We start from the raw sequence: 15,389 nt of genomic DNA, 5'->3' as shown, positions 1-15,389 counted from the left end.
TAGAAGAGTAGGGTTTTATTTTTGGGATGGAAGGATAATGAAGTGTGCAGTGTCTTTGCATAGAAATGGTTTGAACTGAAGCTAAGCCCCAGGTGATTTGGGATTATAACTTTTGTAATCACTTGCCATTGGACAAGAGGTAAATTAATGGAATGTTTACTGTTGGTCTTCATAAAGTTTCTTCCATGGAATTTTGCCCAGCGGAAGGAACGCATACTGTGCAATCAAGTTGGGCTTTGAAGTCATTTAGCAGGCTCTGGAAAGATGGTATTGTAAATAAGAATCAGAACCTGTAATGTTGTTAATTGTCTTGAGTCCCTAGGGGGCAGAATAAATCTCCATCATCACCGTCATCTGAGAATAATGATACTGAAATTGCACTGTTATAATTTGCTCACTGAGATACAAAGATTCCAGCACACAGAAATGTGCTGCTTTGAGACTGTAATATGTCATATAAACTTCATTATTCAAGATGCTCCAAGAGTTTTTAAATTATTTCATTTTAATTTACCTTTAATGCCAAGGCAAAAATATAACTGAGAATCTAGGTATGAAACTAGCTCGCTTGACAAGTGAAATCAGCCATATTTTTTTTCTTTCTTTCTACACAAACTTTGGAAACAATATTACTTGAGCCTGTAATGCCATTTCTCAGACACACATAAAATAATGCTGTTTGAAAGATGAAAAAAAACAAACCATTTTTGATTCCAAGGCAGGGTTCATTATTTACTTACATGGCACATTTGATGTATGAATCAATTAATTTCAGTGGTATTACTTCTCTGTTGATGGATTCAAATTTCTAGCTATGATGTCGGAATGTGACTCCAGTATTACAATTTTGTGTTTGTGTATCTGTGTGTATGCTCGTCACTCTGAGACAAAGCCATGGAACTAAGACCTCACTCACAAGGAATGTCAGAAGCTTGAGCTGTTCAAATGCAAAATTGGGATTTGCTAGGCATATAGGATGTTAGAATAATTAAATGTCAGGTTACAGAAGCACGGAGATTAGTCATCATGATTTTACCACCTACTAATCAGTCCCAAAGTTATTCTGATGCTTTATTTACACCAGAGATATCAATGGTAATGAAACTGTTCCTGGACTGTATAATTCTGGAGCCCAAGCAAACATTTATGGTAGAACTAAATGGTCCTTTTAAGACTGTAAATTTATAAAATGGTGTAAAAGTGTAAATTATTTTGAAATTTTGTGGGGCAAGACTATTCTTGGCAAAGCCGTGAACACTGATTAAAGTCCAGTCATTTCCTTCCGTCTTCATTAAAAAAAAAATCAATCCAGGCATGCACACTTAGGCCTGGGCAAATGTGCACATAGACATTTGTTGTTAGGGTTAGGGTTAGGTCTGACCCATTGTGACCCCATGGACAATGTTCCTCCAGCCCTTCTTGTCCTCTACCATCCTCTGGAGTCCATTTAAGTTCATGCCTACAGCTTCAGTGACTCTATCCAGCCACCTCATTCTCTGTCATCCCCTCCTTCTTTTGCCCTCAGTCTTTCCCAGCATTAGGCTCTTCTCCAGACATACATACTTGTAAAGTTCTTCTTTAAAAAACATTCCTTCCACCAGGGGTGGGTTGCTCCCAGTTTGCACTGGTATGCCAGAAGGGGTTTGTCAAATTTACCATATGTTTTAGAACCCGTTCATCCAATGGGACAGTACCGGAATGCTCCCTCCTGCCTGCCCCCCTTGCCTTCTCCTCCCACCCGTCTGGTTGCTGCTCGCTCACTTGTTCGCCCAGCCTGTTCTGGCACTGCTATCTCACTCCTCCCGCCCGTCCGCACCATGTTTTCCCCGCCCACCGCTCATTGATTGGCTCACCAATCGCCCCACCTCTGAGAGGTAGTGGGAGTGGGGCTTTCTGAGATGCCTTCTTTCTTTCTCTGAAGGCGTACGAGAAAGCCCCTCCTCATTGCCCTTGAAATTTGCTGTCCCGGCAACCCGAAGGGGACGTTCTCCCAGCGGCATCTCAGGCGCTCCCACCCTTAGCTGGGAGGTGCCAAACTGTACCCAGCCATCCTCACTCTCTCACAGCTAAGGGTGGGAGTGCCTGAGATGCTGCTGGGAGAATGTCCCCTTCAGGTTGTCGGGACAGCAAATTTCAAGAGAAAACGCAGCTGCTGGAATCGGTGCGCCACTGTGCCTGCAACTTAATGCTCTCCAAGAAGCCTGCATTACTGGGAGCAGCAGAAGGAGCAGCAGCGGGTGCCACCACCATCCAGCATCCTCCTTGGGAGCCTCGAGCCTCGAGTTGTGGCTATTTGCGTTTCTGTCCCAAGCATCTCTCGGGAGATGAAATGGCAGACGCCCTGCTGGCAGAGCCTCCAGGTGAAAGATGAGTGAGCTGGGCAGAGGAAGGGGAAAACTGCTGGAGCTGCATTGCCTCGCTGGGTTTGGGGACTTCTGCCCCTCGTACCACACTTTGCAGCCACCGGAGCCCCACACGGACCCCTTCAGGGCGCTGGGCAACCTGGTTCTGGGGATTCTCCCCTAAAAAAAGATTGCCCGCCCATCTCTCCAGATCTTGCGGCTTTTGTGGGGTGTTTCTTTTAAAAAATGCCTCTCCAGATGATCTTGAATGATGCTGCCCATCTGTCCCCCTCCCAAAGCAACCTTTCAGGTTTTCAAGATTGTTTTTTTAACAAAACCCCCGAAAAAGCCGCAAGAACCAGAGCGACAGGTGGTCGGTCTTTTTGGGGGGTGGATTCCCAGAACCAGGTTGCCCAACACATAAGAGGTCCATGTGGGGCTCCCGTGCCTGCAAAGCATGGCACGAGGGGCAGCAGCACGCCGCCCTGATCTACCTGTCTTATAGTTGGTGGCAGGCAGCCCTAGATAGGTTTCCCCCTTCCTCTGCCCAGCTCTCCACCACCTCTTTTGCTTAGGCTTCCTTCCCACTTGGCACAGAAAAGGGGCTTATCTTTAAAATGGGGCACCTTGGCCCTGAGCCACCGCGTGGTTTTCTCCGCTAGCTGCATCTTGCTTTGGGTAAAGGAGGAGGTCGTAAGGCAGAAGAGAAAATTCTTCCCCCTGCCCTCCGGATTGCCAACATGACCATGGCTCTTCAGGAGCTCAACAACAATGTGAGTAGCAACAGCGGCTGCCCACACACCCACTTTCAGTTGAGGGCAGGCTTGTTTTGCAAAAGCACAGTGCAGCCGAGGGTTAAAGAAACCACACAATGCAAAGGCGGGGACGCTTTCTGCGTGGGAGGGGGGGTGCATACCCACAACTTTTATCGCTTGCCCACCCACCTACACTCCCCCGCGTGTCCAGACACTACATTGGGGGAACTTGGACATGAATGATCTTGAACGTGGGACATGCACGTCCTCCCCTGCCCACCTCCGCGCTTTTGCAGATTGGCTGGCTGTGGAGCATGGGCCCTTTTTAAAGACGGGTTGAGTCCTTCCTTGGGATGGATGCCCAGACATGAGGGGCACAGGCTAGGACCAGGTGCCCTCATCCGTTTCTTCTAAAGGTGCTTTCTTTTCTCCAAAAGGCAACTGGACTTTCTGGTTTTTCTTTGAAGATGTTTTGCTTCTCCTCCATGAAATTTCTTCAGTTCTGAGGAAGCTTCTGGAGGAGCTGAAGAAGCTTCTTGGAGGAGAAGTGAAAGGTCTTCAAAGAAAAACCAGAAAGTCCAGCTTCCTCTTGGAAAGAAAAGCATCTTTGGACATCCTGGATGACCAAGACTCCCCATAGACATCCCTCATCCAAGCCTTCTTTTCTGATGCCTCCTAGCGTTGCTTGCCTTCCATCACTTGTGGTGGCCACTTTCCCAAAGCCCATGATAGCTGAGCATCTATAAGTCCTTTTGTAGTATCAAGGGTGACTGAGGGTTCAGAGGTGGCACACACCCATGGTTTCCTGATTGCCAGGGCTATTTGGGAAATCTAAGCTGGAGAGACCTGGTCTGTCCTGAACTTTTGAAGCTGGTGGGCTCTGGATAAAAGTCAAAACCTTAACTTGATGCTGACCTAGAGGTTTTTGTTGAAATCCTGTTTTAAGTTTTGGTGAAAGACTTATTTCACCCTAAACTTGTGACTGCTTTCATCAAACCTTAGAGTGATTTAGAAAGAAAGAGAGAAAGAAAGAGAAAGAGGGAAAGAAAGAGAGAGACAGAGAAAGAGAGAGAGAAAGAAAGAAGGAAGGAAGAAAGGGAAGAGAGAAAGAAAGTGGGAGAGATACACACAAGAAAGGAAGGAAGGAATAGAGGAAGAGGGAGAGAAAAAGAGAGAGAGACAAAGATAGAAAGAGAAAGAAAAAGAAAGAAAGAAAGAAAGAAAGAAAGAAAGAAAGAAAGAAAGAAAGAAAGAAAGAAATAGAAAGAACTTATGACCACAATTGTGCCCAAAATTTTGGTTGCTAAGCAAGAGCATCATTAAGTGAGTTTCACCACATTTTCCAAGTTGGCCATGCCCACCCGGTCACATGACCACCAAGCTACTCCCACCTAGTCACATGACCACTGAACCACATGACCGCAAAACAGGCCACACCTACAGAAAAGGTTCTAAACAAATTTGAAACCCACCACTGCCTTCCACCCACCTAAGATTCACTCATATGCTTGGTTTCTCCCACCCATCCACTCTGTATTCAGTCAGTTAGCATTAGCAATAGCACTTAGACTTATATATTGCTTTATAGTGCTTTCTATATATTGCTTTATAGTGCTTTCTATAAGCTGTTTACAGAGTCAGCATATTGCCCCCAACAATCTGGGTCCTCCTTTTACCCACCTCAGAAGGATGGAAGCTGAGCCAAACTTGAGCCAGTCAGATTCGAATTCCAGGTTGTGAGCAGTGAATTAGTGTGCAATACTGCAGTCTAACTTCTGGGCCACCATGGCACCTATTAAGACTACATGTGAAATTAAACAGATGATTTAAATAGAAATTTAAATTTTTTGTGTGTGGTCAGGGTAAATTAAATGATTAAAAAGAGCTGGTTAAGGGAGCCTCAAGTCTTGGCCATTCAATAGTGTCTTTGGGATAGGCCCTGCATCTCTGCAGAAGCTTTCTTATGAGCTTGTCATTCTGGCAATATAATTAGGTGAGATATACAGTGTGTGCAGAACTGTAAGCAACTCCAGAGAAAATGGAACATAAATTGAACAAATAAAGAGACTCAAACTCTACCCTACAGACATGTGCAATAAAGTAGAATAAAATTAAACTAATCTAGTTAGGGAGAAGGATAAGCCATAGCTTCTATGGCCTGTTTTTTTTTTTCTTTTTAAATGTGAAAGCATTTATCCAAGCTGAACCACAGCTGCTGGCTTGATGTCTAAAATGATCTGCTTCAGGGCTATGAGTCTTTTTTAGCTTTCACAACCCAGTGCTATTTTGTACTCACATTCCTATTGCCTTTCTGGGAGAAATTATAAATAAAGTTGGGACTGTATGGGCACCGCTATTAGAAGACATACACTACGTTTTCATGGTTGCAGGAAGACAAAATAGATTTGAGTCTGGTTGTCACTTCTTTGTGCAGAGGGAGAACTTTTCCTGCCTTATTTTTGAAGTCTGCAGCAGCATCTGCTGGCCACAAATAAAAATACAGAGTAATTCGGCTATGCTGGAACCCTCCTCTTAAGCAAATTTTGTGTGTTCTCTTTCTCCTACTTCAAGAAGGACAGGTTTAAATTATGGGACAACATACCACATTGTTCCCAAACAGTTTAATAGGAAAATATTAGCTTTGCCTTAGCTTTTTATTCTTGAAATATATGAACAGGCTGCAGTTGCTAGAAGTAAATTAGTGAACTGTCATCTCTAGAGCTTCTGCAGGAATTTTATTGCTTATATTTATCTTTCCACTGATTGTTGAAGTACACAGACAATCCAAAGACAAGGCATAAAGATCTTTGCTGTGTCAGACCCACAAACAGTGAGGAATGTGATCGATTATGTTGATTGATTATGTACCTTTTGTACCATCAAGTCAGTGTTGATCCATAGCAACAATATATATAGATTTTCTCCATGCCAGACTGTCCCCTGCCTCATCCTTCAAGTTCCTCTGCACTTCTTTTTCCTTCCATCTTTCCAAGCCTCAGAGCATTTCAAGAGACAGACTTCCAGAGATAGCAATAGCAGGCAACCGCAATAGAAATAAGAACCAGTAAAGGGATCGGCTCCTGATACCTCTTCTCCAGATTAAGGAGAGGACAAGGATCGCCCACAAGTTTGTTCCAAACAGAAATTCCTTTGGGAAGAGATTGTGAAAGAGCTCCAGCAGGTTTGATGAGGAGCCGTTGAGGTGGGTGAATCATCTTACCTAAGCAGTGATTTGGCATCTTCAAATTGGGCACTAGGTTTGCCTACCTCCTCTCTTAACTATTTTACAAAGCTCTTTTACTCTTGAGTTTCTATATATTAAAAATCTTCTTTAAACTATTAAATTAAAACTATTTGGGAACAATTTATTCAGAAGATCTGATGAGATCTCCTGAGAAGGCAAAACTTTTTAAGTGTGGAATGACTAAGAGCCTGCAGTGCAACTATGGAGCACCGGAACAAACTATAACACACATAGTTCAAGAATGTTCCCTCAGGAAATTTCAAGGCACCTGGGCTGATCTCATTGCAGCCACACCAGAAGCGGTTAGACGGTTAGCTTCCTGAGACATTGAATTATAATGTTTAGTCCATTGCAATTCTATGGCTCCATATTGTGGTGATTTTATTGTGATTTGATCTTAATATATAATCTCCTATAGTGTATTTCATTGTATCTGTGTGTGTATTTATGTGGTGCAAAGAGCCATGGAAAGATGCCCGGCATTAGATAGAAAGATAACCTGCACATGGATTAGAGAACAAACAAAAGTATACAATATCATCAAGAGAGTAAAAGAATTGAAATGGAAATGGGCTGGTCACATAGCAAGAAGAACTGATGGCCGGTGGACCAAAGCAGTCATGGAATAGATCCCACTAGATAAAAAGCATCCATAAAAGAGACTTAAAACAAGATGGATTGATGACATCTGCAATTATTGCAGGCCCAATTGGCAAAAGAAAGTTCAGGACTGTACTGTTGAAAACATGCGGAAGAGGCCTTCATCCTGCAGTGGATAGACAATGTATCAATGATTGCATGACTTCTGTAGATGCTAAATAAAGAAAACCTTTGTATTTCTATATCCTAATAAAATGATGAGGGAGGGAGGGGGAGAGTGCGCTCAGCCAACTGGTTGTTAAACCGGTAGGATTACACTCCTGCCAGAGGCCTAGATCTTCGACATAATGTGTCCAAAGAAGAATGGGGTTCTAGGAGATAAATATCTATCAATAATGCAGGGCAGGGTGAAAGGGAGGAGTTGAGATTTTGGTAGATGTGGGAGAGGGGAAAAATATTGTAAGAGTGTATATGTGAAAGAGGATACAAATACAGTGAACTTTTTACTTTTATTGATCCTGAAACTTGCTTCTTAGAAAATATTTTCGGGGCTGACTTTAGAAAAATAAAATCACAGCACAAATAACTGTTAAAGCAAGGTTCATTCATGCACACAGATAAAGAAAGGAAATGGAGAAAACAAATAAAAATGGAAAAAATATACAAATAGGAAATACAGACTAAGAACAAAATGTGCAAAATGAAACATGGGTAGATAACCAACAGTTCTAAACTAGCATATAATTAAAATATTCTGATACATCATAAATGCTTAGAATATTATGCTGCAAGTCCATTTTCAAATGGAAAATGGAAGCAAAAAACAAGATGGCAGCTCCTATGTCGCCACCAGAAGAAATGATTTGGGGGTGTGGCAGGCCTGAGTCGCTGCTAGTTCCAGCAACCCAGGCCGCCAAACTACCGATTCAGCCAAACCAGCCGAACTAGAAGAAACCCACCACTGATTGAACACTTGGGTTTGGGCTGTGGCAAATCCCAACATTTGCAAAATAAAAGGGCAGAGGTCTTAAATCATGAATCTGCAATAGTTCACCATTTGGAACTTGTCCTTTCATAAACTTTTGGTTTATGAGCAATATGAATGGCAGCATTTATCTGTGAATATCCTGAAGCTCTTCTTATCCTGTCCTAAATCAGTTTAATCTGATCATTTTCTTTTTTCCCTTCCAATCTGTGATAGGCATCTCACTCATCATGTGGAATGCCCTCTATACATCTGAGAAGGTCATAATCCGTTGGACCCTACTGACCGAAGCTTGCTACTTTGGAGTGCAGTTCCTGGGTAAGTAGCTGTCTTTTGCGAAATAGGAAGTAAGGAAATCTTTCTATCTCTCCCTCCTTCCCATCTCTCTCTCTCTCCCTCTCCCTCTCCCCCCTTTCTCTCTCCTTATGTGTGTGAAAAGAAGCAGTCCCATTATTATCTAGATATTTCCTAACTATTTTGAGACCAGGAATTTGAACCAACAGTGATATTAGAACTCATATTTGCTCACAAAGAAGTGCTAAAAAGAAAATGATACAACCTAATTATTTCACCCAAGTCACCGAAGTTTCTAAACTCTGAAAACAAAGCAAGTCACAAGCTTGATTAATTTCATTTAAAAACCTAAGCTTTCCATCTATTTTTCAAACTTTTTTTCCCTTTCAGGCAAGGCAGGGAGTTGCAGTAGAAGACCTCCAAGGTCCCTTCCAACTCTGTCATTCTGTATTCTTTCACCAACTCCTTTTATAACCAGTTGTCCCAGGATAAAATTTCTAATGGCAGAAATCCTGTCTACCTTGCACTTTCTGAGAGATTGGGAAATTGTTTTCTTATCATAAATCAATGGGAAAAACTAATCTTTCATGTTGACAAATAAGCTGTTAAAAACAGTGAAATTTAAAAAGCTTCTACACCTACTGGAATCCCAAGCAAAATATGTGATCTGCTTTGGTTTGAATGTTCGGGTTTTAGGGGAAATTTATACAGTGAAAGTCAGCTTAATTTTTTGTTCTGGTTATTATTGCTAAGCTGTCAGTGAATTCTGTATCCATGAATCCTGGTTTATGTATCATTCATCTTGGCCTTAAAATGTTCTCATTTCCTACTTATAGCTTAATATGAAGCACCGTTTATCTAATAGAGTTAAAAGTGATCTGAGTTATTGGGATCCTTCGTTCAAGAATCAAATATGTGCAAAAGCACATTTGTAGGCCAGCCTTCTTCATACTTTATCTACAACTTTCTTTTCATCATTGTCAAATAGGGCTAGCTAACCTTGGATGACTTTTGTTCAAAACCAAAAGTAACATGACCATCTTGCTAAATTAAGAGTGCAGCAAGTTAGTTTCTTTTTAAGAAGATAGCTAATGTGTAGATAGTTTGCTTGGTATAAATGTGGGTGTTTTAGCCTTCAGCTGTTTCCTTTCTTTTTCAGTGACTTCAATCACCTTGGTTGAGAGTGGCCAAGTGTCTATGGGAGCCACATTTCTTCTCATCAGCCGAGCCCTCTTTGTACTTATCAGCGGTTATTACTACTATCAAGTTGGACGCAGATCCAAGAAAGTCTAATGGCCAGAACTTTAGGGGGGGTGGGAGACCTTGGTTGATTTGGAAGGACTGGAGGGCTTTTCTATTTTTTTTTCTTTTTCTTTTCCACATTCCTTTTTGTTCACGTTAGTGCATTGTCTTTAAAAGCAGGAGTCATCGTAGCATGCATCAATGTGACAGTCCAGTGCAGGTCTCCCTGCCACAGCAGACAAGAAAAAAGAAAGATCAAAGCTGAGCTTCTTCCTGCCTAATGTCTCTTTGGAAAGGACAGAGATAATGAGGCCTGCTCAGAATATAGGGGAGAGCGATTCCCAATTGTTAACCAACTTAGTCTGTTAAACTAGATGATGGCCCAGGATATCCCATTCTGCTATCCTCCAGACTGACTGGACTGAACATCTGTCACAACAGCCAGTGCAGGAAGGGGATGATAGGAGTTGAAGTTCAACTATCATAGACTTGGAAAGGAATTTGGAACAGCTTTCCAAGGTTTGCATTGATAGACCCAGCAAGTCCATTGAAATTGCAGTGAATGTTTTAAGTATTCTTCCTTTTCATTTGTCACGTGGGTCTCTTGTCAAGTCTGTCTACTAAAATCTTACAGCCAGGGCTGAAACAATGTCTTGCCTCATGGGGGAATCCCCAAGGCACATTATACAGAATTCTTAGAAAGTTGAATATTGACATCTTTTAATGTGCCTCTTATAAAATGATATCATGACCATACATCTGAAACCTGGACATAAACTATATTAATTTTAAAAAGGGATTCAAGCTCTTTTGAAGGAAGCCTCAATCTGCTACTGCTTCTAAATATGCCTTTTTATTTTTGATCATCATTTCTCCCTTTCTTCTCTGCTGTTGGCCACTTAGAACTGTTCTAGTTAGCGGTGTTTGGTTTTTAAAGTACTAGTTATTAACTAAAATACTCCCAGATACAGTAATTCTAGGAAGAGGAACTGAAATCATGATTTCTCAAACTTTTTTAAAAGACAAAAACAAAAACACAAGGAAATATTTACCAGTTTTTACAAATTATTGTCAAATGTTAGTGCAAATGAAGAATGCACAAGAGCTTGGTTATAAGCAAGTACCTAAAATGGCATAGTAAATACTGAACATGTCTAGGTTAGTTAGTATTGTAAATGCTGGAATGATTTGTGAATGTAGAAATGTCTGATTTTGATGGTCTTTTCATCCTTCTTGAAATGGAAAGATCAGTCAAATTGGTATTTATGTGCACGTGTATGTCTAGAAGCACCGAAGGGGAAATTACAAATGATTAGGTCATTTCTCATGTTTTACAGTTAGCTCCAAAACTGGATTCCACCCTATTACATGAATTAAGTCAGTATACTGTGAACTGTGACGCAACAAGATGCCCCAAAGAGTTTAGATATGGATTGTCCTCTCTTGTAGTTGGAAGAGGCTGCTAACCAGGGGTGGGTTCCTGCCAGTTCTAACCTCTTCTGTAGAAGAGGTTCCACAAATCTATAGTACTGTTTAGAACCAGTTCCAGATCCCTCAACCCACTTGTCCGCACATCATCAAGATGAAGAGCGAGAGGAGGAATTCTGGGAGTTGAAGTCCACAAGTCTTAAAGCTGTCAAGTTTGAACACCCCTGGGGTTTTTTTTCTAAAGGGTTAGGGGTGCAAGGGTCTTGTAATTTGACAGCTTTAAGACTTGCACACTTCAATGCCAGAGTTCCTGAGCCAACATGACTGGAGGAGGAATTCTGGGAGTTGAAGTCCACAAGTCTTAAAGCTGTCAAGTTTGAATACCCCTGGGTTTTTTTTTTCTAAAGGGTTAGGGGTGCAATGGTCTTGTAACATGACAGCTTTAAGACTTGCCTGCTTCAAATGCCAGAGTTTCTGAGTCAACATTTTGGTTGCTAAGCAAGACTGTTGTTAAGTAAGTTTCATCACATTTTACAAGTTGGCCATGCCCACCCAGTCACATGGCTGGCAAGCCACTCCCACAAAGGCCACACCTACAGAAGAGGTTCTAAAAAAGTTTGAAACCCACCACTGCTGCTAACCTAGAACAAATTCATTTATTGGGGGGTAGGGTTGAGTCCAATCAAAGTTCTCTATATTGTCTGTGTAATGGTTGCCAATTACAAATGGCAATCATAGCATGTCCTTTATCCATTCTGTTATTTAACCAAAAGAGATATATATAAGCTGATTTCTTTAGACTCAAAACCAAAGTTCTTAACGATATGAAAAAGGACAACCATAGACTAAAGTAAGAGACATATTGTTCCAGGTTTAGCCATGGGTCTACCCAAACTGCAATTTGTTATGTTCAGTTGGGTAAAAAAAGCAAATTTGCTTTTTTCCTGCCCTGTTGTTCCCATCCAAAAATTCGGAAAATCTGCAGATAATTTTAAATAAAATCAGGAATTAGTTGCGATTTCCATACAAACCACAACATTATCTATCACTTCAAGGATAAAAATCTAACAGTTTACCTTTTACTTTTCAACACCTTAAATAGTGAGCATCATGCTTTTCCCCACTTTTCCTTAATTTTCCTTATAGTAGTTTTTGTGTTTTGCCTTATGAATATACATCAAGTAACTGTCTTCTTGAAATGGATTGCAAAATTTTTATTAGCATATATCTGTTAAGATGGACCAAACTTTTCGGGTGAGCACAGTGACTCTAGAAAAAGTGTATATGATTTATATCGTGGAAAGACCTGGCGGTATCCCTAAAACTGGATAGCAATGAAGACTGAACGAGCATATTTTCATTTTCAAGGAGTAATGGTATTTGGAAAAATCTAAAGACTTATTTGTGGATGGCCAATAATATGTGCTGATTTTGCCTATTGTGGTCTTTTTTTCCCTGCTGAACTATTTCCAACACTGCCGCCTTGATCAACTATGTCTGCGCATGAACTTGGACTACCATGTATGCTGTAGCTGAAGACCATACAAAAACCATGAATCAAATAGAAATTCTTAAACTATTTGACTTTATGATAAATGTGGTGATTCAACTGGTGAACTTAGAATTAAGAGAGAATGCCTGGAGAGATTAAATTCCTCTATAGGAATGAATTCGTTAATGCTACTTTCAGTTGTTTAAGTTCTTGCTCTGTAGAAAAGATGATTTGTACACTTAATGAAATAAGTATGATTCCAAGCAGTTACCATCTGGTATTGAGCATTTTGTTCCAAGGTAGAAAACTGAATTAGAGGAAAGAACACTTTTCAACTATGCTTTAATCCAGTCTCCAAATTTTTAAACTGAACTTTGATTCAAGAAAGGAATTATATGCATTTATGAATCAAGATATTGCCCTGTTATATTTCTATACTACATATGACTTATTAGCGTATTGAAATTCATAATTGTCTCTTTACCAAGGCTCACTTTGAGGCATTTCAAAATAGTAATGCATAGTAAAAAAACAAAACCCTGTTATATAATTATCCATGTTTTATCATCATACCAGTAGATTTTTCTAGGTTTTTCACTGATATTTGTGAAACCAATAGAGATGCATATAAATTGGGCACAATGTGATTGAACAACTGTAGCATATTGATAGAACAATATCCTTTTCATGCATATTATTATTATTTATTAAATTTATATGCCTGTCAGGTGATTCTGGGTGGCTTACAACATCACATAAAGTTTCTCGGAGCTGGAATAGTTAAGTTCACACCATCCTAGATCAGTGGTCCCCAACTTTTATGGCTTGGCAGCCTGGCTGGGGACAAGAGGGGAACCAGGCCATGCAAGCAGGGGACCAACATACATGTGCGTTGGTACACTGCTCACACGAGTGTAGTTGCAGTGTGCACACAAGTGCCCATCAGCCCTCCTCTCCATGACCGGTTCCAAATAGGTCACGGCCTGGTATGGATCATGGCCCGGGGATTGGGAGTTCTGTCCTAGATAGTAAAGTCCATTGGTCTGATATACAGTAATGGTAGGTTTTCATCCTGGGTCACAGTAACGGGCTTCAACATAGATTGAGTTTTTTTCTTAAAGATCAAACACTTGCCTGCTGTTCCTAAATCAAATATGCTCAGGGATTCCATGAAAATGTTATTAAAAGCTATAAACTGTTCCACTGAATTAGAAAAACACAGACCACCAGCACTTCACATACTGCAGGAAAGCAGCAGTTCAACATAGATTAGTGAATAAAAATACTCATCAGCTTCCCAAGTGTGTGAAAATCAAGTACACTTATTAAACGGAAGCTAATAAATGATTTCAAACACCCAGACTTTATTGGCCTTTCAATTATTTTGCATAAGTAATCATTAGGCAATAAACCAGCAACCTCATTTTTTATTTACAAAATTCCATATGCCTGCTAACTCCAACAAAATCTGGTACTGGTAAAATACATTATGAACAATCAAAAAATCTCTTACAGGCAGCTTGTCATAAAGCACACTCCTTCTAATACCATCTGCAGTCTTTAAAGCAGAAAGATCGTCTGGGGTACTTGGACATTTTAAAAAAAAGTGGAACATGACACCAAAAGTAATAGGCAGATCTTTGCAAAACATATATTGTAAAGGAGTGGTGAAAAGTTCATTGGGGTTAAAAACTATTTGAATTCAGTTATAAGTTTATCTGTTGCTGAACTAATTTGCCTTTGGTCTTTAATATGATATCTAATTGACAATAGTAATTTTTAGCCATAATGCTGAACAACCTGAAATGGTTGTGAAGGAGGAGCAACCTTCTAGCAGGATTTTGGAGAAGTTTTGCCCCTGTCCCCAAAAGGAATGCATCTTACAGTTTTTCATATAGAGAAGCAGAACTGAAGCAAAGCAACTAGAAAGGACGTTGTTGCTACAACATTAAGACACTGATAGGATTAGATGTATACTCAGGATTTGTGGCTAAAGGATGGATCGTTTAGCTGCCAAGCTTCCTTCCATCATTCATTTCTCCCACCTCACATCTTGTGATGTGTTCCAGCAGTTTTGGTTGGTTGTTCATTTACTATACTTGTAGGACAACCATTCCCAGAGGTGGTCCCAGAGGTTATAAGCAGCTGAACATGAACAATGCAAAAAGAATAAGCAAGATCAAAATCCCTTAAAAAATATGTGCCACCCGCACAACATAAAACTGCCCCCTCTTGTGCCAATTGAAGATTTTTTGTAAGTTTCCTAAAGAACTTTGAAGGGCAACCAGAAGAACATTCTAAAGAATAGGCACAGCTATAGAAATGTATTTATTTATTGTTTATTTATTTATATCGCTGCCTATTCACACATGGTGACCTTAGGTGGTTTACATGAATATAAAAACATAGTAGATAAAAAATAAAATGAACAGAAGAAAATAATCAAATAATTAATAAAATAGCCTCTCTCCCCACCCCAGTGACAACACATCACACAAGCCATTTAATGGGCTCCATCCAGTGGTGGGATGCTGTTTAGCAACCAGTTTGGTGAGCATGCATGGCTAAAGTGCTTGTGTGCAGTGCTGAAAATGGAGCATTTAGAAGCTCAGCTGCTTACCTTCCAAGTCAGCAACAGTAAGTAGAACAGCAAGGGGGGGTGGGGTTTATCAACTCTGCAATTGAGATAAGCTAGAAAGTAGGGAATAAAGGACAGGATAGGGCAGGAGCAGATGGGTGGGGTCAACTGATCATCGGAGCTACCATTAGCCTTAACCGATCCGAACCGGCTTTATACCATTTTTGGCTCCATCCCACTCTGGGTTCTGTCAATTTATGCCCTCAAGTCCCAACAGATGGCAAATCCCTTAGCCTGAATACTTTCACTGTACATATTTTTGCCGTTACTGTTTGCTGTTACAATTTTTGTGCTGTTTCAAAAATATTTGAACAGGAGAATCCACAATGCAATGCAATATGCCCCAACACTTCTGGACTCACAGAACAT

At 40.6% G+C, this 15,389-nt stretch overlaps 1 protein-coding gene across 1 annotated transcript in view; it reads left to right on the top strand.

Moving 5' to 3' along the window:
• Nucleotides 1–12,652, top strand: part of TP53I11 (tumor protein p53 inducible protein 11) — a 71,964-nt gene extending 59,312 nt beyond the window's left edge. The window contains exons 6-7 of the mRNA XM_014052273.2: nt 8,143–8,244; nt 9,380–12,652. Of these exons, the coding sequence (XP_013907748.1) occupies nt 8,143–8,244; nt 9,380–9,513 (236 nt within the window). The 3' untranslated portion in view covers nt 9,514–12,652. The remainder of the gene's footprint in view (nt 1–8,142; nt 8,245–9,379) is intronic.
• Nucleotides 12,653–15,389: the final 2,737 nt, after the last annotated feature.

This window comes from Thamnophis sirtalis, unplaced genomic scaffold (assembly GCF_051295495.1).
Source record: "Thamnophis sirtalis isolate CommonGarterSnake01/CBP01778 unplaced genomic scaffold, rThaSir2_p1.2 scaffold_1, whole genome shotgun sequence".
Lineage (NCBI taxonomy): Eukaryota > Metazoa > Chordata > Lepidosauria > Squamata > Natricidae > Thamnophis > Thamnophis sirtalis.
The sequence above is the reverse complement of the archived record's forward strand: the minus strand, read 5'-3'. Positions and strand labels throughout refer to the sequence as shown.